The sequence below is a fragment of the Archocentrus centrarchus genome, chromosome 17 (genome assembly GCF_007364275.1).
Source record: "Archocentrus centrarchus isolate MPI-CPG fArcCen1 chromosome 17, fArcCen1, whole genome shotgun sequence".
NCBI lineage: Eukaryota > Metazoa > Chordata > Actinopteri > Cichliformes > Cichlidae > Archocentrus > Archocentrus centrarchus.
Genome location: NC_044362.1, coordinates 3,925,698 through 3,953,024, shown reverse-complemented (window position 1 = coordinate 3,953,024; position 27,327 = coordinate 3,925,698). Strand labels below are relative to the sequence as shown.

Below are 27,327 nucleotides of genomic sequence, written 5' to 3'. Positions count from 1 at the left end.
TTAATAAGACACAAAGCAGCAAGCTTTAGATTACTGTACCACAGGAAAACATTCAAGAGATGGCATCTAAGAATTACAATTTTAAGTCAAACTTTAAGCTGTTTTATTAGAAGGTGCTGGTAGAAGGCCACCCTCTGCTACATGGTCACGTCTAGTTAAAAAAGTCCAAAACCAAATGATGATGTCACACTCCAATTTAAGCTAATTTAACTACACTACAAGAAGTTAAGAGTCAGTCAATAAAGTGTTTCTATGCACACAAACAGCATCCTCTTCCTTTGTAAAATAGGACTATTATCCCTCTACACACAGCAGTAAAAGTAAAGTTACAACTTTAAAACTACTCAGCAACTCATGACTGTTATAATAAGAAGGAAGCTGAACCAACGTGTTCTCATAGTGTTCTTGAGTACTGGAAATGAGTGCTTATGAAAAAGTAGCAGAGTACGCTTTAGGGAAAAGATTAATCTCCTTCGATCCAGCCTTTTTCTGAAATTATTGGGAACTAAATTGAGAATTTTCTCTTACTAGATGCAAAAAAATTAATTGCGCTCTGATGCTATGATGGTCAATATGACCTGAATATTAGCGGTCCTGAAAGAGATGTCATGGAAATTATGATACACTGATAATATTGCGCTTGTGCTGCGTAGACATGAATATGAGGTGAAGAGAAAAGTTGCACACAGAATAATGAGTGTAAACAGAGAGAGAAAAGTCAAATAAGAATGACAAACGGGATAAAGAGACAAGGAAGAAAGGAATACTGTAAACAAAAGAAAGAGAAGGAAAAAGAGAAAATAAGCCAGGCTGTAACAAATAGTTAATTTTCCTAAGTGGGTGTTTGAAATGGAACATAAGAAGATGGACATGTCCTCTGGCAAAGCCATCCTCCAGCTAAATCCGGCTATTTGGAAAATGAGGCAGCCTGTGCAAATTTGCTGTCCTTAACACAGCCTCACATCTTCACACTCTGTCTTGCATTAAGATTGCATCTAATATCAAAAGAAATAGAAGTTTTCCCTTGAAGGCGCCATAGGAGATACACATCTCAAACATCACTCAAATAACCAAATAAAAAAACAGACATTGCTGAGATGGAGTCAAAGATAAGCTAGAGATAAAGGCAGCAAGGAAAGATTGGGGGGGTTCAGCCACATGTGCCACTGATAATCCCTGCCTTAAAAATAAAAGAAACTCAACTGTTGCGTCTCACTCATTGTTTTTGACTTGACTGAGTAACATAATCCCTTCTTCTTTACTTTTCTTGGTTCCCATTAAAATCTACCTTCTAGTGTGTTCAGACTGAAAATTAAAAAACTCCATGAAGTCTGAAAATTTCTGTGAAACCATGCAGAGAAACACATGCAGTTAAAAGTAAATGTCTGTAAAGCATATACAGTGGTTATGAAAAGAATAATCAGATACTTGGCTGTCGAGTTATTCATGGGTAGTGCACATTAAATATATCACTGAAGTAAAACAATGTAGATTGTTTTCCATTGAATTGTTGTATTGCACAGGTTGTACTCTGAATCCTTGCCAGCTACGTGGTGACTGAATTGTTCAAGCAGTTAAGAAGCGTTTCCAAAATGAGCGCTTGGTGTGTCATGTCAGTGTGCAGTGTGGCTGTAGCTCAGGAGGTCGAGCAGGTCACCTGCTAGTCGGAAGGTTCGTGGTTCAACCCCTGGCTGCTCTAGTTAAAGTAACCTTAGGTAAAATACTGAAGTCCTGGTGTGAGTGGGGTATGTTGTATAAAGCTTTTCCTGTGGTATCTAATGCCATTTAGTCCTCATAGACTTTTCAGAAATCTGAGAAAATCCATATTTATGTATTTCTTCTGAATTTGCTGGAGTAAACCGAACACGTTAGTCACACCACCTTTCGTGTATGACCTCTAGAGGTGACTCGCTTCAATTTAAAAATGTAGACATTTAACAAGGTCTCAAAGGCCTGGTTGAGAGTTAAGACTTGCTTTGGGACTCTGATGTGATGGTTACATTTCTAAGAAGTTTAGTCCTCACAAATGTAACCAAAGAAACATGAAAATCTGTGTGAGCCCTTTGACCTGCACACAGAGTGCATCAGGCAGCGGTCACTCCAGGGGAAGCACCAAATACTAGTCAAAAGATGAGAACTGCTCATCCAAATCATCACAAACTTGGCGCTCCATTTGCACAGGTCCTGAACACATCCTGTCACAACACATGGCAGGATTTGAATTTCCCAAACTTGAAGAATGTCTGCAGATTGTGTAAGAAGTATTAAGTTTGATAAGAAATTTTAACTTATAATTTATCTTTTTTCCCCCCCAGAGTAAAACAGTGAAATAAAAATCTATTTGCACCCGTACAGATAATATTATTGGACACAAACACATGTTGCTCAAAAAGTTTTGATGCTTTTTCTTAATGTGCATTTTAAGCAGACCTTTGTTGCAGCTTTCCATGAAGAAGACAGATACTAAAGTTTCCGGCCACATTTTTAATGCTAAAAATAGACCGCAGACGTATCACTTTAACACAACAATTTCATATATCTTTTTATTTAATGTGCACAATGATTTTTATTATCATGGTTTATTTCCTACATATATTTAATTCTCTGTCTGTAGAAAATATAAATGCATCAGAGCTTTCAGCTGTGTTGTAGGAATACACACTGTGAGGAACTTCAATAATAATCCACCTGAGAGCTGCCACCCCTGCCTCTGCTTTTGTTCCAAACTCCCAAGAGCCCTTTAGTGAGCGGATCATTCAACGTAGACCGCTTTGTCTTTTGTGTTTACTTAATAACACGCATCATTCAAACATGGCAGAGTGGTGTGTGTTTTACTACGACCTAAAAAGTATTATATGGATATTCTGAGATCAAAAAATTCATTGCTGTTCGTTTCAGTCGGCATAATATGGCTGATGATCTAACAAATTGCTGTTTATTTTCTTGTGTACGTTTAACCTCTTTGTTGATTCACAAAAACACTTTTTTACTGTACATCTAATTTTTTTTTTTTTTCAACTTTCTTATTAAGTGCAGATTTGTTTGCAGTTAAACACGCTGCTCAAAAAAATAAGTAAGTAAAGACACAATCATGCTTGGATCTCTATACTGATATAGTAATGTGTTAGGAAAGAAAGGAAGCCACAAGTTTGATGGAAGTGAAAATTGCAGACGGGGTGAAATCAAACACACCCTGAAAATCAAAGTGAAAAAATGATGCGGCAGGTTAGTCCAAGTTTCCATGTTGCTACCAGCAGTGACACTGACCCTAACCAAATGCAAAACTAGTAAAAAGACAGTCAGAAAACGATGAGGAGGGAAAAATGTGAGTGTCCTCCACCTGTGAAACCATTCCTGTTTTGGGGGTTGTCTCATTGTTTCACCTGTTGTTAATTTCATGAACACCAAAGCAGCTGAAACTGATTAACAACCCCCTCTGATACTTACTGACCAGATCAATATCCCAGAGGTTTAACTGACTTGATGCTGAACTCTGATTAAAAAGAGTTCCTGTCATTTTTTTGAGCAGTGTTTATATTTATGCAGGTTTTGCATTGATTCATTTTGTGCCCTACCTTGCAGACATGCAAAAACACAACTGAAACAAAGAACTAAGGCTCAAGATACTAAGGGCATGATAATAAGTATTAAAAAATATTATTTGAATGTTCTATTTGGTTCTTAAACAGATATTCCAAAGTTCACAAAGTGAAACCTCTGGGTCTAAAACCCGGGACCATGACACGTAATGCGTTTTGCAACAACACGATAAGGTTGGAGTTTCTCTGTGCGCTTCCCCTGCTGATCCTGGCTTCTGTCGGCAGTGTGGTAAAAATACCATGCTTTCACTTGCGTCAACACAGTCAGTTCCTCTACCTTTCAAAACAGCAGATTTCACACTTTTTTTTTGCTTTTTGGCTTACAGAGCTGTAGCTTAAACTGGATGTGTGACTGAGCTTCTTCTGCTTTATGGATGAATATAAATGCAAGGTACAGTATGTGGCTCCTACCTCCTACTCTGAGCTGCAGAGACAAGGAACCCTGAGGCATGGCACAGGTCAAGTACATCCCAGCCAGTGTTGTTCCCTTTTGGGTGATGAGTTGATGTGGCAGAACACAGCACAGCAGGTGGCCTGAATGCCATTCAGAGAACCTCATTTAGCAGACATGTAAACGATGCTCTTCTCCAAGTGGGAGACTGTGTTTGTTGTGTGTACACCTGCATGTGTGTGTGTGTAGGCAGGTGTGCTAAATCGATGGGTGTTTGAAGTTGTTAAGGAGCGGGACTATTTACCTGGCTGTCAGTCTTGAAGGAAAAAAGCTTCTCCAGTCCCTTATCAGCAGGTTGGTATGTGTGTTTATACTGTTTGAGGTTATTTTCACTTGAATGTAATAACAAGTTCTGAATTTTGACAAATTTGAATAAAACACCTGATGCCTACATACTGCATATTTTAATCTATATGGATAGCACTCTATAGTATCATCTGAAACAGTTCATTTTGACAGACTTTTAGTTTTAGCCAACAAACTCTAAAGGCCTCGTTTTCATCAGCAAAGCTGTTTGTGTTTCTGACTGGTAAAAATCTTCTGTGTTGTTCAACTCCAGAGGAAAAGGTGCTATTTCTATGTTCCCACACAGTTTACACAAAACAAACAAAAACAGATTAACTCGTATTTGTTCGCCATCATTTCTCAACCGTTTGAAGCTCTAGCTTTAAAACTGCCATTGCCATGGATACCTGGTTTTGCCACTGCAGGGCAGGTTATCTTTCAGAGGCTGACTCACTCCCTTTTTCACTAAAACAGTGTTCCCAAAGTAAATGGTTAGATAACATTGATATTTCTTAAATAAATGACAGGCTGTCATCTTCTATTACTCATTCCTCTTCACAGCAACATGACTATATCAGGCTGGAAGTAGCATTTCATTTACATGCCACATTAGCTTGCCTGTTTCTAATCACTTGCAGGGGTGTTGCTAGCCAGTGCTTAAAACACTTTTTTTTTCTTAGTGTGGTGAAATGTGTTATTCTCACTATTACTGCTCACTATTTTGATTTGAGTCAATCACAAAATAAAGCAGGCATATATATGTATATGTAAATGCAAACCTTTAGGCAGTTTAACACTTAAAGTTTTACAGCACATAATCCAGGTTTATTTTTATTTACCTGAAATCTGTATCAGGGGTTTTTAAATAAAAGGAGTTCAGCGATGCTCGTGACCGTTCTCTCGCTACCTGTTTCAGAGGTTGTCTTGGTGGATCTCAGCTGACAGTGCTGCAGTTTAGGCCACATATTATTTCAACACAAAAGCCTCTTGACACAGAAACAAATGTATCAAACACAGATTTCTAACCAAATACTCAAGTTTCTCAAGTTTTGGTAAGTGGTATTCCACTGTAGGTTTGAAGTGTAATGAATATTTTTCACTGTGGATGACAGAATAACAGCTGAGATTTCTCATGAATGACTGGAGATGAGATGGATGGATTGAAAGAAAGTTGTGGCATTTGGGCATTTGATGGGAATGCCAGGTGAACAGTGCCCTATGGAGGTTTTCCAGGGATGTTAAGCTGAGAGGCCACTGATGAGGATCTGGACCACCCTGGATTGGTATACCTCATGAGGACTGGAAATGCCACAGGAATCTGCTGGTTTACACTGATGCACCACTGACAGAAGGCCCGAATACACAGCAGAAAATGGATGAACAGATTAATTAGACAACAGATTTGGCAAGCAATTAACAATTCCGATATATCCCAGGTTGCAAATCTTGGAGCAACCAGAACTATGTTGGGGATGTCAAAGCTGACAGTTGACAGTGAAGCTTCAGCTGATGAACATTTGAGTCATCAAAATAATTTACAGAAATACGGAAATGATTTAATGGAATTTTCAGATGCAGAACTAAAGCAAAGTTAATGCCAAATGAGGCTTTTTTTTTAAATATAATTTCAAGAACAACATTAAATCTTGGACATTTAGAGAAAGGCACTCAAGTTAAAACCAGTGACATTAACATTCTTTGTATCGATTATATTCATGTCTTTTTTCCACCTGAAATCAGCAGCATTTCAAATGTAGTTTTAGTTTTTCTTTCAGTTTCTTTCAGTCTTTTGGGCTTCTTATGTTGAGCTGTTGCATGTAGCTCTTCCAATTTTAATGTTACCCCATCCCGGTGCTTTCCCTGTCACAAAAAAGCCAAACTCTCTGAGGTTTGCTGTTTGTACCTTTTAAAAGAGTCTGAAGAGTCGATGGTGTGCCCACTGCAGCTGACTGTGGGTGTTACTCAAGCATTTTAGAGCACTTCTTGATTTTCTGTGTCTGTTACCTCCACACCAGGAAAAGAAATGTTTAATGAGTTAGAATCAATTTTTTGTTTGGTTTCACTTGATATAACAGCACTTGTAGATGTTTGCTCTATGTCAAACTAAGTATAATGAAACTCAGCTCCGACCTTACAGAATTTTACTTAAACTGCATATTCCTTAGTCTAAAACATCCAACTGGAAAAGGTGGGGTGTGCTCACAAGGAGCTACACTTCCCACAGTGACATCACATTGTACAACCATAGACTGTATATAAAAGATATAGGCACTGTGAATCACATATTGGTTTCCGGGCTCCACATGTTAAACCATCAACGTTAGCATTTTACCGAGTGTCGTGTTTTTCTATTGGAATCTCCAGTGACCATATTTGGAAATGAGAGTGAAGTGCTACATTAGCCGCTAATGCTAGCAAGCTTGGTTAGTGGCTGCAGCCATGAACTGGACTGGTATATAAAGACGCAGCAACCTGCTATTCAGTGCTAATTAAGAAACTAATAAAATACTTGAATTTCATTCACCAACACTAAGAAACAGGCTTCTTGGACAGGTGGTACTGCCACATAGCAAGCCGTGTTATTTATCACATCATTCCTTTTAAAATGCTCCCAAACGGCACCATCACCACAAACATGATCGAGAGGTCTGATTCAGTGACTCAGATTAATGGAGTTAAGGCCTTGCAGACAGCTGCTGTGTATAGCTGCCTGTTTTAGCACCTTTGTCAATTAAATCAGCCACAACATTAAAGTTAAGCCTCAACAAAATGGATGAGATATGAAATAAGTTCAGTTCGGTATAGCTGCTATGAAGGGAGGCTTTAGCTAATAAGGCCAAAACAGTTTTTTTAAACCTGACTTCAACATTTCGTCACAGCGAGTCTACAGGGATTGACTCACTTTTGAAATCAGCTTCAAGTCGCCATTAGAGAAACTGCAATTTTCACGTTTCTACGCTGGCTTTTTATTTCAGTCCCAGAGGTTACCATCTTTGTGGTCTCACTCAAATAAAAGCTCTCTATTTTTAGCTGATGTTCATTTTCTCTTTAACTCGACCCTTGAATTAGAGTGAACACACTCTCCTTTATGAGGCAGGGCCAAGAGGTCACATGGTGTCCAAGGACCTAATTTCTAAGATACAGATTAAGACATAGTCCATGTTTAAGTTTTCTAACTGGGTTTATTGTTGCTTAATAGGAAGTTGCTTTTACTTTAATAATATTGCTCATTAAATATTTTGTGACTCTCTTAAATTCCAGTAACTGAATTAATAATTTTAGCAACTCTGTCCTGTTGAATCTGCAGAATCAGACCAAATACAGTAAACCTGCTGTGTAATATTCTGGACTGAAGGCATGCAGTTCGACATGCACGAGATTCCTGAAAGTCTTCTTCCCAGAATATCACTGTATGGATTGAAGGCAGATTAACTGATGTGGAAAACAGATCTAAATGGTCACCACTAATTTATTTATCTGCTATTGTGGACTTCTTTGCAAAAGATGACGGATTGTTTCAGCGCGCCAGTCACTCATTAACCTCCCCCAGCAGACACAAATGGCTCACGCTGAGCAAGATTTCACTTCATAATTAATTCAAGCTTAGCAGCCTTTTCTGTAGTGGCAAGACGCAGCATTCATACTTTGCATACTTAAGTAAGCAGGGAAAATCCTTTTGTTGTTGTTTTGTTCACATATTAAAGTGGTGGTTTGCTGTGATAAATTTTGTCAATAAATATAAAAGCTTTAAGAATGCGGAGGTTATCTTTTTCCCTTTTTTTTTTCTTTTTTGCCAAGCCTGCATTGTAGTGAAGTTTGTTTCACTCAGATTCCCTTTAGCTAAACAAACTTTTCTCAGTCATCAAAATTCAATTTCATGCCCTCATACTAATCGAACTTTTTTTCTCTCCCGGTAAAACCTATTTGCAGTCCAGGAGAGTTTTTTTTTGTGTTGCCCGGTTCTTGTGCACAACCATTCAAGGCTTTTTGGGAGAGCAAGCAAGTACTTCAGGGTCTGTTTTAAAGTGACTGTTGGCAGCCAAAAAAGGTCTGAGAGCCAATCTCACCTCTGCATGCCATGTTTTCAGCGACTGTGCTTGGAAAGTAGCCACCATACTCCAGGTAAGCACAAGGTTGACACTTAGCAATTACTCATTTCAATCAGATTTCCCATTTAAGTTAAAGCATGAAGGCACGGTCCACCCACCCACACACCTGCTGTCATCAAATGAAAGCCAGCAGATCTGTTCTGATGTGAAAAATGTATTGCTCAGTTATGCTTTGCTTCCAGTCACGGAGGGGATTTAGGAAGGTAAAAACCAGGCAGGGAGGAGATAATAGGATTTATTACTTATTTACTGTGTTTTTGAGTGTGTTTTCAACAAAACTGTGCCTCTTTGCAATTAATGGTGAAACGAGCTCGCAAAAGCCTGGAGGTGGATTTTGGCTAAATGACGACTCACCACGTCGAGTGTTGAGTGCGCAGGTAAATAAAATGAACCTGTGCTGTAAAAGCGTGTTAAACCACTTAAAGTTTGACAGCCACAGCCACTTCTTTGCTGGAATCAAAGAGCTTTTTGAAAAACTGATGATAATTGTGTTTTTAACCCTTGCGCGATCCAGCTGGATACACCCACATTGTAGAACACACTATAGCCGGTAACCCAGTCCAGATGGCAGAGAATGTGATGCTTTTCACATTGGGCCTTTGGAGAAACTTGACATTTGTCATGCTCTGGCGCCTCTGCGGGCTTCAGTGCATGCATTATCCTTTAAAACCAGCTTGCTGCGTTTGAAAAATGTTGTGTACTTACACACTTTCGTCTCTTGCCAGATTTTGAGCAAGGGTGCACCTTGAAAATAATCTTTAAAAAAAATTGCTTGTTAGAGCTATTCATTTTAGGTGGGGCACGGAGGAATGAATAAAAGCGTCAGTTTTATAGGAGTGTAAATGTTGTTGGTTGTGAATCCAGAGAAGTGCACAACCGAACACTCAAACAGAAAATGAACTACACATTTGACTATACTTGGTTTATACTCAAAAAGACATTTCTTAGTAGAGCTTTGAAGCAAAGACTATACATCTGAGTCTCTGCTCGTTTGCTGTGTGAATGCAAGCAGTACCTTAATAGCAGAGGTGGCGATCTGGAGGTGGTGCAGTCGCCTCAGGGTGCTCTCTCGATCTGTGAAGTAAGAAGCGGCCAGCTGATGGAGCAGCTCCAGAGACACTACCGAGCTGTTGCTGTTGCCTTCGGACTTCTTATTCAGCTTCTGCTTGTCCAGGAAAATGGTCAAAGACTCTTCTCCTGTGGATCAATAATAATTATTTTAAGGAGCTCTGTGGTCTCTCTATGAATTCTCTTTAATGTAGATACAAAGTAAAACTAAGAACACATGCGTTATATTTGGAAGAACCGAAGTGACAATCTGTTTTTGACTTTGACATTTCTTTGGAAACATCTTCACTGCCTCTCTGTGGTTTTGTCTGCTTTGGTGCTGATAACGTATCATTTGGATTGGCAGCAACACAACCACTAAAATCACATACAAGCGAGACAGGAGGGTTGTATCCCCCCCCCCCCCCCCCCCCCCAAAAAAAAAAAACAAAAAAACATGGTGACTTGAAAATATGAAGGGCAAATATGACATTTATCTCACAGGTGGCAGGGCTGTCTTACTGTAAATGTGCCAAATGTCTATCCCCCGAATGATTTTATATATATTTGTTTCTTTTCTTCTGTGGAATGTCCAAATAAATTGCACACTACTCTTACTGTAATTTCTCTACAACTTTCATCCTGAGCGACAAGTTCAATTACCGGGCACTACAGGGAATATTTGATTCCCCACCTCCCTAAATTGAATCTGAATGAGAGCTTAAGTGTGATCTTTAGCAAAGCTGCTACTCCAAAAGTGTCTTGCTAAGCATATGTTTTGCCTAAGTCTTAGAAAAGTCACACTTTCCTGGTCTTCAACAAAGACACGCCATCATTTATGGATGAGAGCCAAGAGGCTTTAAAGGCATTCAGAGAAACACGACGAGAATAACGCAGGTTTTAAATTCATGGCTGTTCAGTTATTTGTGAAATGCAGGGTGTTCATATTTACTGCTATTATTGCATTTGAGTTTCTGTTGCAAAGTATAATGTCACCACTATAATAGCCAACAAAAACACCTGTTCTCAACTCATTTTAATGATATAAAGTATCTTTCTGAGTCTCAGCGGTTTTTTTCCCCCCTTTTGGACAAAGAGTCAATTTTTCACTTCTAATATTTAACAAAATAGTCTGAAATGGAACCACAGCTGGTGAGAAACAGCAGAATAAAAGAGAACAAATGACAGATATCTCATATGTATGTTTTCACTGTGCCACAGTAATCACTATACAGACTGGATCTGCCCATTTAGTTGAGGCTGTTAATTACATATAGAGTCTAACTATCAGTCTGACACGGCATTCATCGCTGCTCCATCTCCCACGCTGTTCCTCCAGTGCATACATTCAGTGATAAGTAGCAGTGACGTTAGGAGCCTGCGGATGCAAATGTCAGGAAACTGGATTTGTCTGCTGTGTGTCTCCAAAGTCATTTCAGGTAATATCTGACAACACTGCAGGCCAGGGATGTATGGGTAATTTTGGTATTAAATGGCATGTTTTATCATAATTTTAAGCCATTTAGATCATTTTTAAATCCTCTGCAATTTTATACATTCATAGTATATTATGGGATTGACTTCTCTGAGTACTCTAGGAGTGTAAATCCTGCCCTGACGCTGATGAAATGGATGCTTAGAGATGTTTATGCTCACTATGATGTTTTCTATAAATCCCCACATAAAAAACAGCCAACTTTAAAAATATACTCATATATTTGCGATACACTAGTTGATGACTGAGATCAGGTGTTTATCAATATCACCAGGTTGTCATCTTGAATGTTACGCGGGTCTTGTTTTGGTGACCCTCACATGAGTGATACTGCTGCCGATCTGTTGAGTTACTTCTCTCCTCGGGGACTGAGGGGAAAAAAGAGATCCAATCAAGAAATATGGTAAGAAATGGGTCAGTTTAATCCCGCTTCTGCTCGGCAAGGCTCTAATGTTCATCAGAGGGAAGGATGAGTGGAAAATTACCTCTGAGGGAGACAAGCCTCGTTGAGTGCTGCGGGTGCAAGGTTTGGGCATTGTTGCAATAGCTACTTTATACATGAGATTCTTTCTGGAAATAAAAGGAAGGCTAGACTCCTGCAGCACTGCACTAACACAGGGAACATCCTCCGAGACCTAAAATGAGCGACTCCTCTATTTCTGGCGTGTCCCGACACTTCCTAACCCGAGAATAAAGGCAAGTGTGTCACCCGCAGTCCCCCCTTACCTCCCAGGGTGGCAGAAACTAAGAAGTGGGTCCCGTATTTCTTGATGAGGTTTTCGTTGATTTGCTGCAGGGTTGGTCGTCGGCCCAGTAACCGCAGGTTGCGTAGGAACTCTGGTGCTAAGGGCAACGGAGCTTTGAGGAAATCTCTCTTCTCTGTAGCCAGGCTGTTCACCTTCCAGTGGCTGAACTCCCTGAAATTATAAAGACAAGAACAGGTGATTACACACTTGATTCAGTGAGTACTTTAGCATAATGTGCAGTTATATGCACCTGACTTTAATATGCTACTAAATATAGTGACTTGAACAAAGAGCAAATATGTGTAAGATTATAGTCATACATTTTTGAAGTGACTGCAGAAGGAGAGACTACAGATTACATACTGGTCTGTGGAAAATCATGACTTACTATCTTTCAGTGTGAGACTGTCTGGATGATCATATGCTGAAGGAAAAAAAAATATCTGGAGGTCACCAAACAGAACAGTCTATCCTGCAGCTTATCTGTTCTAGTGCAAGAGGTCTCTCTTGCAAATGAGACACTGAGTCTCAATTGGATTACCTGTATAAATAAAGGTTAAATAAAAAAAAAAGATCCTAATAGCCAGTGTCATACAATGAGCTGTCACAGGGACACTTGCTGCGGCATGTTAGCGCTGTATGTATGAAAAACAGTCCGGCGTATGAGTGTGTGTGAATGTCCGAATACTGCTTTTAATGTAAAGTAATATGAGTGGTCAAAAAAACAATAGAAGCAATATGTATTCAATTTTTTTAAAATAAAAGAAATCTACGACGGGTTACACTGAGAGGTGCCTAAAGGTGCCTACAAACACACAGTCAAGTGAAAAAGAAAGTTTTCACAGGATTTTATGCTGTCCTGTGAAAACTAAGTACACCCAGAGGTTAAAGTGGGCTGGAATGATCTGTCACCTTCAGTTACTGAGTAATTAAATCTGACAGGCCAATTAATGCATACTGCCTTCATACTGCGTACTGCTATCAAGTGAGTTTTTTGTGTGCTGCAGCTTGAAGTTGCTCCCAGTTGATGCAACATGTCCTCCAATGACATCCCGCATCCAATTTACACCTTCAATACTAAGCTGCAGATGTCGATCACAGTATCTTAGCGTCTACTGAAGAAGAACAAGCAAAAATGGAGTGGTTTTTTTTTGTTTTGTTTTTTAAAGTTGCAAATGATTTCAAATGCAACTTTTCAATCAGCTCAACAAATATCAAATAAAACAGTTTCTGCGTGTCACAAATATACGTCTGCTAGCTAAAGGTACAGAGGCTGTATTTCCCAGGAAGAGAAAAGCAAATGTTAACGTGTGACACCCAAAGAGAGAAAGATAGCAAAATAAGATGAGAGGTTATTTTCAAAGTTAAGGACTGTTCAGCAAGTGTCATTTGATACACTGGAAATCTAAAGCTAATCTAATACATTTTGGAGTCTTTGGTCAGATATTGGTTCTATACAGGACGCGTTGCTGAAGTTGTTTTTTAAAATATCATAAAATGTCATTAAAAACATGATATATTCATAGCCTGCATGAAAATTCCAGGCAGTTTAGCAAGTTTAGTGCAGACTGTGGTGTTCATGGTCAATGTACGGTTGCATTTAAATTTAAGGTGACGGTGCAGATTAGTCACTCACTGAATTCTACTTTTTTGTACTAGTTTCATATATATATATATATATTTGTATGTGTGTGTGTGTGTGTGTCTACTGAGGGGAGATTAGTCATGATAGTTCATGCAAGATCTTCTAATATCTTCTTGAATTTAGTTTGCTAAATCCATAAAGAGCAGTAAACGTAAGAGCAGCACAACAGGCCATCACAGTGCGTACACAAAGAAAAATTAGTGGCGCTCATAATACAAATTATTGTGACTTATTGTAATTCTTCTCCCCATGCAGAACCACTGTACCCAACTAACCTGTTTATCCTGCACTAAACTGCAGTATTTTCATCCAACCTTTGAATAATGCAAAGTTATTGTAAATCATTTCGTTCTGCAGGACAGTTCATAATGTGACAAAACATACAGATCCAAAATCTGATTTTAAAAAGTAAGGACATTACATATAAGCTTTAAATTTCCAGTTTATCAAATGTCACTGAGCAGTCCTCTTCTTCTTCTCCCGTCTTTCTCCGCCTCAGTGAACTTCGCTCTCACTCTTTCCTCTCCCTGGGAAATACACCAGCTGGACCTTTAGCTAGCAAACACATTGTGTGACAGTTTGTGTGTTTGCTGATATTTGCTGAGCTGATTAACTGCCACTTAAAAAAATGTTACTCACTTTGTACGTGGTAAGCAACAGTGATGGAGGACACAGCGATAGCATTCTGTTTTCTGTGTTATTGTTCCTTCGTTTAGGCTCAGATTAGCTTTACTTTTGAAGGAACGCAGTGATGTGAAATAAAATAAAATAAAAATGTCTCTCAAACACTAATTAATTTCCTAATTCCTATGGAAAAAGGAAGTGTATGCATAACTCTTTTCACATGGCTATATAGAGTCCTGTGAAAATTTTCTTTTATATGAAAACTCCAAATGATGGTTTGGTTTGGACATTGTCACCATAGCTGACATCATAAATGGCACCTTCTAGGGTCTGTGATACATTACTGACATGGTTAGTGGATAACTAACTGTCAAACAGTTCCCACAGCAGCTTAATTGCATTTCAGTCTAGTGGGAATAATTGCTACATTTCAGCATGACGTGTCAAAATCATGTTACATTTTAGGGGATTTTTTTTTTTAGCTCTAATAGCCATTCAGTACAACCTACAGACTCGCATTTAAATGCAACACAGATACCAGGAGACGCTACCAGTATTCTCAGTTGCAGTCGTGTTTGTTCACATTTAATTCAATGAAATCTCAAAGATGAATGTGGTAATTATTAAATGGTGCTACAGCATTACATGTGGGACATGTCCTTAATTAAGCAAATTAGGTTTGACCACTCTGGGCTTTCTGTAACCAGCAACGCTATTTCGAGATTGGCGTTGAATATCAATGATAACTTCGAGAGCCATTGCTTTTCTGTATTCAGCCAACGCCAAGAGTCTCAGACCTTTAAATCTCTTATTATTATGACTTTAAATTTATAATAGATTAAACATTAACATGTAATGTACACATTCTGTTTAGTGTAATAAAGCCATTATTAGCATAGTAAACCCATAAACAACAATCAACAAACCTTTTACGTTGCTTTAATGTAACAATTTAACATCCTTCAGCTCATTGTTTTGATTTCATGGCCTCTAACTATACAGATTTTGTTCAGGCTCACAGCTGTTACGATAAGCAGGAGCGAGCTCAAACATTTGCCTGGGAGCTGCTAGGAGAGAGAGTATTTTTTTGGACTCACTTAGTGGGTGGTTAGAAACACGTGTCAATATTAAAGTTCAGAATATGAATATATTATATTTCTGCTTGTTGAATGGGCAGCCATGCATTAAGAGCCTGGTGTTCATGCCCAAGTGCCTTACAGTCCTTTCAATCAAGTAAATAAATGAATTCATGCTTAAAGATACTTTTTGTAACTGTTTACTGTAGCAATGAACTTAACCACTACAGGGCAGAATTTCACCATTTTTTTTTGGGGGGGGGGGGGGGGGGGGGGGGGGGGGGGCATCGGCTGCTGCTCTTTTAACTTTTGATATTTCTTTTTAGTTTTATCCCCCTTTACTCAAAATACTTTGTCTTTTGCTAGGAAGCCATGATGAATATAAATGTGTTCTTCATGACTTACCTGGTTGGATAAAGATTGCACTGACTCAGTATTGCATCATCCTATTTCGAGTTCAGCTGATAAATTATATTGCCAAAAGCATTAGTTCACTTCACACACATGTGAAATTGAGTGACATCCCATTCTTAATCCATAGGATTTAATATGTCGGCCCACGCTTTGCAACTATAACAGCTTCAACTCTTCTGGGAAGGCTTTCTACAATGTTTAGGAGTGTTTATGGGAATTTTGGACCATTCTTCCAGAAGTCCATTTATGAGGTCAGACACTGATTTTGGACTAGAAGGTCTGGCTCACAGTCTCCTGTTTAATTCATCCCAGTGGTGTTCTGCCTGGGTTTTGGTCATGATTTTGTGCAGGCCAGGCAAATTCTTCCACACCAAACTGGATCATCCACGTCTGTATGGATCTTCCTTTGTGCACTGGTGTGCAGCCATGTTGGAACAGGAAGGGGCCATCCCCAAACTGTTCCCACAAAATTAGGAGCATCAAATTATCCCAAATATCTTGATATGCTGAAGCATTAAGAGTTCCTTTCACTGGAACTAAGGGGCCGAGCCCAACTCCTGAAAAACAGCCCCACACCATAACCCCCCCCCACCACCACCACCACCACCACCAAACATTACACTTGGCACAGTGCAGTCAGACAGGTACTGTTCTCCTGACACCCACCAAACCTCACCAAACCACAGACTCATCCATCAGATTTTCAGACAGAGAAGCGTGATTCATCACTCCAGAGAACACGTCTCCACTGCTCTAGAGTTTAGTGGCGGCGTGCTTTTCACCACTGGATCCGACACATTGTACCTGATGATGTAAGGCTTGGATGCAGCTGCTTGGCCATGGAAACCCATTCCATGAAGCTCTCTACACACTGTTCTTGAGCTAATCTGAAGGCCGCATGAAGTTTGGAGGTCTGTATTGATTGACTTTGAAACTTGGTGACCTCTGAGCACTATGTGCAGTGTATCTCATGAACACATACATGTTTTAAACACAAAATCATATCAGCTGTTTCTTCACATCCTGCTGACAGCTTTAGGTCATTTTGGAAGATTTTAAAACCATTTGACACATCATGTGTAAATTACAGTGATCTTAATCATGGCCAAAAATGAAATGTTAAAAGTTGCCATTTCTTAATACTTGACATGCAGAAGGTCCCTGAAAGAACATGCTGCTTACACACAATCCCAGGAAGTCACCTATAACTGTGTGGTCATAGCAAATTTAAATGATTAAAACCCAGTTTTTTAGCTAACCAGCCAAATGACCTAAAAACTGGTCAGCCGGACAGACTGACAGAGAGATGAGTCCAGAAAAGCCATCTATTTCAAGGGATCATTTCATCACTTCACTCCTGCCACAGTGGAACCCTGAGGTATGTGAGGAAGATTATGCAAATCTCAGAAGAAAAGTACAGATCCCCCTCATCTACATAAACTGCTGGCAAAACAAGAGGAGTTGAATCTTCACACATTATGCACCAAACAAAATACCAGCAGTGATGCACTGTTTTCCCATGAGTGCACGCTTTCTCTCTCACACACACACTCACAGTGGAGCATCCACAGAGGGAGGCACATGTACAATATCATTGTTTCACTTTCGCTAGCTGCTCTCACATTGCATTTTTACGGTCGAAAGTTTACTATTACCGACAACACAAGACTATAATTATGCTGTTGACAGCATTGTGACTACACTACAATAACCCAATTCCTGTAATAATACACAGTAAATATGCATAGGTCATTCAGATAGTACTCTACTACAGACAGCAATACACTGTAATTAGTTTTTAGCTGCTGCACTGCATATTAGTCTTCAAAGGAGAGCTTGGATTCGTAGCCATTTAGCACATAGCATGACGAAGCTTTCCTCTGAAGGAATGGCCTCAGGAGCAAACGGTCAAACTAGTGCTTCATTAGGAGGTTCATTCTCACATAATGCACCAATTAATGTCTGTAGCCTGGCCACAGTCACAGCGCAATTTGTTCTTGCAATCATTAACTTTGGCCACATTGTTCTCCCATGAAAGGAGGGCAACTCAGTAAGCTGGAAGTTACGGTTTGATACTTCCAGAGAAATATGTTTTTTTTTTTTAAACGAGAGATCAAGAGGAGCAATAAAAGCTTTGTTTCCTCACCCTTGTCTGTGTGCTCTTCTGCACTGTTTAACTTTTATAATATCAAATAGATTAAATATGTACAGATAACATATTGCTAGACATTTCTGTACAAGTACTCAGATGCTGCACAGAGCAAGCGTGTCAAATCTGTATGCCGAGTTAAACTTAGCGTTTAAACTGGTGATGTGTCTGCATCAGCTGATATGCTGCAACCTGTATTGATTATAGATTAGCATGTATTTTATTTAAAAAACACATGTTAAGTGAGGAAGAAATATTCCAGATTCTGTACTGTTTCTTTCATCCATCAAATCAAACAGTTATAATTTATTATTTCTTACTATCTTTAAGATACTGTTTCAGAAATCCTGCAGAAAGTCAAAGGCTGAAATGTGTCTATTTTTTATGCTGTTAAATGCAAACTTAACCATAAGTACTGGAAATTAAAAAAAACTTAAACTCTTTTGAGTTTTTAGGCTTTTATGAAGCACTCAAATTTTAGCAGTTTCCTGACAGTTAAACAATTTCTAACAAAGCTCAAATTTCCCTGAGGTGTATCCTTCCAGTGAAGCAGCATGCTGATTATCTACTTCTCAGAAGCTTGTTTTACTAAATCAACATGTATCCATCATTCAGCTATTAGAAATAAGTCTGGTGTCTATCCAAATGTTGCGGTGTGATTTGCCAATTAAGGAACAAAAGAGTCAAATCAGGAAAATGTCCGGCCAAAAGAAAAAAGTGTAGTGGTCTCAGAGGAAGAGTGGTGTCTGTAAACCATTTTTGCAGAAGAAAACAGTGCTCGGTACAAACACATAGCAGCCTTTCACAGGGAATGACAGGAAAAAAAATCTACAGTAGCTGGTGATGAAATATGAGCAGAATTTATGTAACAACGCAATAGGGCAGATGATAAGCTGCAATTGTCCTGCTTTTGTTACTGGGAGTTAAATAAATCCAATTATCGATTTTGATTTGATCAAGCAGGTCATGCTTTTCTTCTTCTTTTTTAATTTTCTTTTATATCTGTTAGTTTTATCCAGCTTGGAGCAGTAGCACTGATTCTAATTCATCAGTGTGAACGTGGAGTGAGGTCTGAGCAAAGAGGGGCTTTCTCAATATTAAATCAAGACTAGACCAAAGGTTTAAGTGGACAGTGCTCTAAAAAGCTTTTAGGAAACTGGACGGGTTTTATCTAATAGTGACCTCATCATCAGAAACAGAGATCCGCTTTGGGAGGTGGGCAAAGACATATCAGTATTTTACAGTGGATTTCTGAAAGTTACAGTGGTGTGGGAAGATGAACAAGAGAGGATGATACCACCCTCCCTTGTTCAATGATTCCTCTCTTGGCCTGTGATTTAAACTCCAGCAGGAAAATAAGCCCTGTAACATCTCAAAGCTTTCAAAAGCTATTTGAGAGTCAGTGAAGACCATGGAGCGCCGCCTACCACAGATTTTACCACAGCTGCATGACCTCAACCCCACCGAACATTCATTTGAAAACTCGAGGACTGAAAAAAGCCAAACATTCATGACATCACAAGCAGCTCTACTGAACCCAGTCAGATGATGGTACAATAAAATGTATATAAAAAAATATATATATTCAATGCACGGAATCATATTCCTGGTTAATAACTTGTAACATGGGCAGCTTAATTCTGCTGAAAACCTGGCAATCTGTGTGACAGACAATAGAACGACTATGATAACTTTCCAGTGTGTAAAACCCTGTAGTACAGGATTATAAACCCCGTGGCATATTTAAAGCATCTGATAAGATGAAATCCACGGGACATATTTCATATTCTCACTGATACCTGAAAGAACACAATAATCTTATTTTTTTTCCTTCTCACTTCCAGCAGGAAGTCTTTCTGCATAATGATGAACATAAAACCTTAAATCCAGGGACACTAAGTGAATAGAAAAAGACGGCTTTCAATAGAATTCAACAGGAAGTTGAATTTGCCACTTGAATTGAAATGCAAATATGCCATATCATTCTGTCTTTCTGCAATCAAGTGATGATGCACATTGCACATCCTGACATGTAGAATTATATTCCAAATAGAGGCGGTATATCCATCCAGTCGCTCTTATTGTGTTTACTGAATGTAATGTTTAAAATGAAATATAAATGCTGAGTGAAAAAGTAAATGAACTCAGAATCCTTCTATTAAACAATGATTGAACTGCCCTTAAATCAAGTGAATAAATGACAGTGAAATGAAGAAACATTTGCATATCGAGGCACTGATGCTAGAGTATATCCAATTTATTTGACAAGCTCGCTCCTGTTTCTTCTTCTGGTGTTTTAATATGACTCACTCCAGTCAGACACTGGCATTACTCTTCTAAAAACCTTCCTCCCACTCCTGATATTAAAGACTGGGATGTTTTTCAGGAGCGCCAACACTTACCAGTCTTTAATGCTTTTTTTTCTTGTACCTGCATGGGCAGTATTAGGGTCTCTTAGGGTGTGCTCACAGTAGGCGAGCCTCTGACCCACCCCCAAGTCTGCGTGAGAGAACTGTCTGCGATAAATCTGTTTACAGTATTAATTCAGGTAAGATAATGATGAATCATGGATTTGTCCATCAGATGTCGGTAAGCATGGTTCGCGCACAGATCTATGCACACACACTCGTATTTGTTTTATCCTTCACATGGGCCCACCTTCACAATTACTGCTCGGTTTTTCAAACTGCTTGCATGTTGCACTGGTTGGACACATATCTCTGGCACCACTTCACAATACCAGGTGAGGAGGTGGGGAAGAAGAATTCCTTTTTTAGCAGTAGGAGACTGCACAGTCAGAGACGTGGTTGGTCCCATGTTATCATCAAGCTTTCAACTTTGTGGTTTGGCTACGGTTACCAGTCACACCAGATACACGAGTCCAGCTGAACTGCTCCCACCTATTAAGATGCATCAGGTTCCCAAACACAGTGAGCAACAACTGCACAACAAAATAAATTAGCAGAACAACTGAAATGCACTTGGGGGCAAAACAGATTGCCTTTTGTTAATATGCCCCCTTTATGGCTAGGAAAATTCAACAAAGCACAAGAAAAATGCTAAATATGGATTCTGATTTAGATTTTCTGTTTAAGAAGGTGGACAATAACAGTCTTTTAAAGTGACTGATATTGCCAAAAAAAATGCATAAAAAATGGAAATTTCAGCAGGAGGGCTTCAAACAAATATAGCCATTCTACTTCCTCCAGCAGTCACATGACAAATATCCCAAACCAAAGGCCAGTCTCAGCTGAATAAGGGAAAGTATGACAATTACTCTGCAGCTATCACATGCATCAGCAAGCATTAGTTTTAGCTTCCTATTTAGTCCGGCGAGTAACAGGATGGCAGCCAGTAGGTGCACCCTGATTAACTGGGGCTGATGTAGACTGATGTGTTTTTAGAGATGCTCTACAGTGACTGAGCACAACGAAGGAGAGCTGACGGCGACGGGGCCGAAAAGCAAAGAAGAACAGTGCATCATTTACTTTTCTCCTCGCTTCACCCTCTAAGAGTTAACGGCAAGACTGCTGGCTGACCGTTCAGCTAATGATGATAGATGGTGTTAATTAAAAGGTTTTAGCACAGTGCTGATTGCACCTGCAGCTCCAGCACTCAGTTCCACTGAAGCACGGGGTATTGTGTTGTTTTTATTGGGCAGAAAAAAAAAAAAGGAAAGGGAAAAAAATCTCTGCCAATGCAGAAAATTCTTTTGGATGCTCCCCCTGGCAAAATTTCAGAAGGCCACACCTGGATGTTATTAGCTCTTCGATAATGTACTGAGTGAACAACGGACAGCTTTCAGGGTGCCTTAGTGTACCATTAATGTACTTACCAGATGCTTTACATCAGTGTGGCTGTGAATGCATGTTATTTATCATGCTGTTTAAATCTGAAATTAGATTTTTTTTTTATATAAGGTTGAACAGCTTAGATATGATCGACGTGGAACTGCCATCAGCTTCATCAGTTTTTGCATTTCCAGAAGTCGGCACAAACGGGTCATGATATTAATTTACAAAACAGCTATATGAACACATTCTTATTCAGTTCAGAAAACACAGTATCACTGGTGATGATTGATATGCAGCACAAGTGCACCACTCCCTTCCAATTACCCACAGACAGGCTACTTAAACATGTTACACATAAATTATTTGTATTTTTGCTAAATAATGATAAAATAAAAACGTTCTGTGTACCCAGTGGGCGTGTCAGCATTTATTTATTAGTTTTTGGTTTAGCGCTCTGTGAATACGTTGTTCCTGTGTGAAGGGCAAATGACTGTGCTTGTAGGTCAGCTCAGCTTAAAACATCTATGTAATGTTTTTGTCTTTAAACAGTTACAGCAGTGGTTCTGAAACATCATGAACCACTTCGCCGGCTGAAATCTTTTCACGCCCCACGCTAAGCGAGTACCCCCTTGATGGCGAAGCTTAAGTGACTGTAGTAACTGTAAAGCACATCATTACTTGTTGGTATGCTATAGTAATAATGATAATAGCAATAAGAGTAGGACTAATAATAATAGCCATTTGATGAAAGTAAGAAGAGAATTCAGTCTTGTTTTGGAAATCTACCATCTGGCTTTTTCCTGGGACAAGCTAAACTGCAACTGTGTGTGTGTGTGTTGTTGATGCAGAGCAGTAACACTGAGTTTTTAGAGCTGTAATGTGATATGATGCTTTTCAACTAGCTGAACTGTAATAAAAAAAAAATTGCTGGTGGATAGCTGGCCATGCTGTATAATACTTGTTTGTTTGGCTGTCAGTTGAAAGCATCTTTGTTTGGTTTCCTTCCTTTTCCTCAGCCCCGCTGCGCCTCAACAGTGGGGTCGAGGAACGAGTGTACTGGACCAAAATCCCGCTGGAGCAGTGGTACCCAAAGCAGGTGATGAGTACCGGCTGCGTTTTATACTTTGGTTTGAAAATGTGTAAAAATGAATTAAACGAGCATTAAAACTGGAATCACCTTATTAAAACCCTATTAGATATGAAGTTAGAGAGTGTGGAAGCTAAGGATTAAGATTGGTTCAGCAGAGAGGGACTGATGTCCCACACACTACAATCTGCATGGTAAAAATGACCAAATGCGGCATCAATCATTTTTATTCGTATTCTGTAAAATTCAGCAAATTCAACATCTCCACAAAAAAACAGCTGTTCTTTCTGATTGTAACGGCACGACTCGTTCTCCTTCCATCAAATATTGCGTTTCGTCAAAGCACAAGGTGACTTGTTCCTGATGCCTTCACGCTACAGGCGGCCATATTGAATTTGGAAAGTACCTGTTTGAAAATGGTACAAAGGCAGCACGAGGAAGCAGGGAGGGTGATGTTGGCTCACAATTTTCTCACTTGCTTCGGCTCAATTCTCGAATGACACTTGAAAGTTTTCAACACAGTATGTGAAATCCTTGTTTGTTACTTGTGCATATTTGAAAAGGCCTTTCTCATTCTTTGCCTAAAATTCCCAAAACATTTGCAAATGCCAACAAATTGACCCTGTTTATGTCTTTCCATTATGTGACAGCAGTGTCATCACATGCTGGGCAGTCTAATTGTCAAGGTGTGAGAAACTGACAGGTGAAAATCACTAAAATGAGGATTATAAAACATATTTACAGAGCTTGAACAAAACAGAGTTACAGCAGTTTGTTCACATGGAGGAGACTGACCAGAGAAACAGTTTACTGGGGCAACAGCCCACCCACGGACAAGCGCTGAGGATCTGTGGCGCTGCAGCAGGGGCGAGACCACAGAATAAAGAAAGATGGAGAGGAATGCAGAGGATAGATGTGGGATATGTGCTGGTTATTCCTTCATCACATTGTGTTATAGAGCATTACATGTGAGGTTAACGAGGACCTTTGGCTAAAGGAACAGGAGCAACATGATGTCCAGTGATGCAGAGTACTGCTTTTGGTACTTTAGTATGCAGCTGCACGTAGTAGGCTTGCATTTCCATTCATATAGTGTTGTTGTTCTTTTGTTTTTTATCTCCTGTGGACTCCTGTCTACAGTTCTGTTTTTGTGGTGTTGTTAGTATACCTGTTGTTTACTGCACTGTAGGAAAATCATTTCTACCGAGTACATGCAAAATGCTTTTTTTCTTTACAAGGTAGAACCGTGTGCTCTTGAAATCAGCATGTGAAAAGTGTTCACTTTGATACACAATAGCAGTCCCCTATCCTCAGGAAAATAATATGGAGGCATTCAGTGTCAGTAAAACATGTAGGGTGAGACAGTTATGGAAAACAGAAGATGATAAACACACTTCTGTCATTCTGCTGATACTGTATATATGAACATGTTGAGCACCCAGTGTCAAAGAAATGCTTCATTTTTATCATGTGAATTAAAGTTTTTGGAGCTGAGAATTAAAAAAAAAATGGCAAACAAAGCAATTAAGAACTACTGTAAATGAGAATACTGCCAACCACAGATTGCTTCACTCTTAGTTTTTCTTTCCTTTCCACATATTTTTCACTTGCTGCTCTGTTTTGCATTTTTTGTTCAGTTAGGACAAATCAGCCTGGTCAGGTGTAGGAATTGACCACTGCATAGCCTGATAGAAGCACTTTCAGAAGCCTGTACATTGGGAATGGGCCCGGGCTCAACTGCATGTAATATTGATTTATATATAGCAAACGAGCTGTGATAGACTGCTAACTTGTCCAGAGTGTACCTGTCTCTCTAGCTTTGACAGCTGGGAAATGTCAGACAAAAAATATTTATAAAGGGATGTCTTCATATTGTGCTCACTAATCCATATCCAATTTTGGGCAATCCCACCCAGTTATACACCTCCCACATACTCCCATTCCACCAGAGATATGTGACATCGCAAGAGATAAAGATTCCCCAGCAGCTGGTGAGCAGTACTTAGCACTGAGCTTAACAGATGACAGATGTTTTTTAGTTAAATTTAAATCATACTGCTGCTATTTTCGCTCGTGCATATGAAATAGAGGTGTAGATTCTGCTTTTATTGTTACAATTAAAAAAAAGGAAAAAATAAGCTCGTAAGTAGAGATTTGAGAGGCAAAGAAAAAAGAAGAGAGAAACCATAAAAGGAGAAAACTGCAAGTTCAGTTCACTGTATGCACTTTTGCACTCTACCCCGGTGTTCACCACAAGCCTATTTGTTCCGAGCTTTGACTCACAATGAGAGGTTTGTGGTGTTGCAAAGGAGCAGAGCTGAAACTTTATAATGAGCAGTTTCACCTGAATCAGGTGCAGTCTCACCTATTAATAAGAAGTGACCCACATATGATTTCTGGCTATTTCTGGAGTGGCTGCTTGGTGGAGTGCACAATCTTCAGGTTCCTCTGTGAAAATTGTGCTTCACTGCTCACAACCAATGCTCCATGGAAATGAGCCTTGATCCATAAGAAGTGGGGTGGTATTTTCCAGCCATCTCATTGAAAGTGTTTTTTATCATGCTCAGGGGAGCTTGGTACTGTAGCTGCAGCACAGGAGAAGATTAAAAAAAAAAGTAGAAAGCAGGAAATGACAAGGATGCTTTAGCAAGTAATTACAGTAGCTGTAAATGCTTAATATATATATATATATATATATATATATATATATATATATATATATATACATATATATATATATATATATATATATATATATATATATATATATATATATACACATATATATATATACATATATATATATATATATATATATATATATATATATATATATATATATATATATATATATTAGAAGTAAAACAATACAGTTATCTCATATTTGCCTCAGTTTCCAGCATTTTTTCTAATTGCTTAAATTAGCATGGCTAATAATAACAACTAATTACTAAAACTGGACTGACTGGTGTCTTAAATAAATATGTCAATGCATTTTGGAATCTGTATTACTGCATGTTTCAGAAATTTAAATGTCACTTCTGCTAAATTTCTAAAGAAACTGTGACACTGAGATGAACTCTGACCCCTCATTAATAACTGAGACACATAGGAGCGCATATCTTTTGTAATGCAAACACTACCGTGTCCTGCTGTTAAATAGTAATAGTAAATAGGAGGCAGAGTACCCCCTGGACAGGTTGCGGGCTGTGACATCAGATTACAGACATACTGGAAATTTATATTGTTTTTGCTCTTCATTACATTTTCTAAATCATTAACTTTAAAGGAACATTTGTTTTCTGAACTGATAACTACGTCTGGGTACGGATGAAGTTGGTGGGGCATTGTTTAGATGTGCTTTTCACCCGTCACACTGCTTCGTGTGCGAGACGAAGCCTTCCAGATGATGTGTCTTAGTCGTTCTTGAGAAATGTTTACCTGAGTAAACGTGAGAATACTAAAGAGTGCAGCCACTGTCAAGTCTGATTCGCTCTCAGAGATCTTTAAATTTCAGGTTCTCACAAATGTAGCACTGCTTTCTGAGCTAAATTCAAATGACTTCAACGGCTTTAAAAAGAAAATGTTTGGAATCCTAAAATTGTGACTGACATCCCCATTACTTTCTTATATATCTATCAGTTAAGAGCTAGCCTGTTCATATGGCCCGTGAACCTTTAAGTTGCCACGTAACATTTGTCAGACTGTCTTGTCAAACACTCGGCCGAAGGTTATTACTTCCAAATGGTATAATAAATGAAGCTCTGCTGCTCTGGACTGAGGGCTGTGTTACCTTCTCAGTCCGGGAACTGAATCACAAAGTCTCTTTTCTTGTCCTGGGATGTGAGTTCATTAAACTCCCTCCTGCCTTTTGGGAACCCACTAGGAAATAGACCCTCCACCCAGCCTGGAGGGTCTATGCCAGGGCATGATTTTTTAATGATGTCTAAGTTGTTCCCACCAGAGTCATTATACATCTCCTGAAAGGAATTAAGCTGGAGGTCTGCTGCTGCAGAGGAACCCAAACTGCAGTTACATTATGACAGCTAATAGCAGCCATGACACCAAAGAACATATAAAAATTATTTGTGGGCAAAATCTGATTTCACTGCAACAAAACTATGACAGATTTGCAGTATCATAAAGTGAGCACACTATATATATATATATATATATATATATATATATATATATATATATATATATATATATATGTGTGTGTGTGTGTGTGTGTGTGTGTGTGTGTGTGTGTGTGTGTGTGTGTGTGTGTGTGTGTGCGCTCAGCAATTTCCAAGTATGTATCAATCCAGATTTAGAGTTGATATTATGGAGGGGAAGTCAAACCAATTTAATGTGTGGTAATGTTAAATTTGCACAGTGTGTCCTAAATCTGTAAATGACATCACCTGCCTACTTATGAAGTTGGCATATCTAGGTTGAGCGTCACTATCAGCTATTTTTACAATTTGTAATGCTTCAGCTGAATCCTCTTGGCTTGTGCTGCAGGAATATAGGATAGATGTCAATGACGCGGCTGAAATTTGGCATGATTGCTGCAAATTAGAGGAGCCACTTTTACTTTTGAGGCCGGAGCCCAATTTAAATTACTGTAACCTCAATCCTAAGAATGAGACCAAAAAAAGTCCACCTGTGAAAAGTATGTATTTTAATCTCTAATATGATGCATCACAAAGCAGTTTTAAAAAGCCATCCTGACCAGCTGTTAGCAACATCATAATGCTCCTAATCACTTTACATACAGACAGATATACAACTCATCAGCTCAACCAATACAGACCTGGTTCA

General features: G+C 39.0%; 1 protein-coding gene across 2 annotated transcripts in view; it reads right to left on the bottom strand.

Moving 5' to 3' along the window:
* Positions 1–27,327, bottom strand: part of brinp2 (bone morphogenetic protein/retinoic acid inducible neural-specific 2) — a 236,099-nt gene that overhangs the window by 92,341 nt on the left and 116,431 nt on the right. For both annotated transcript variants that reach the window (XM_030752750.1, XM_030752751.1), the window contains exons 3-4: positions 11,713–11,903; positions 9,460–9,641 (exon numbers count right to left, since the gene is read on the bottom strand). In XM_030752750.1, the coding sequence (XP_030608610.1) occupies positions 9,460–9,641; positions 11,713–11,903 (373 nt within the window). The remainder of the gene's footprint in view (positions 1–9,459; positions 9,642–11,712; positions 11,904–27,327) is intronic.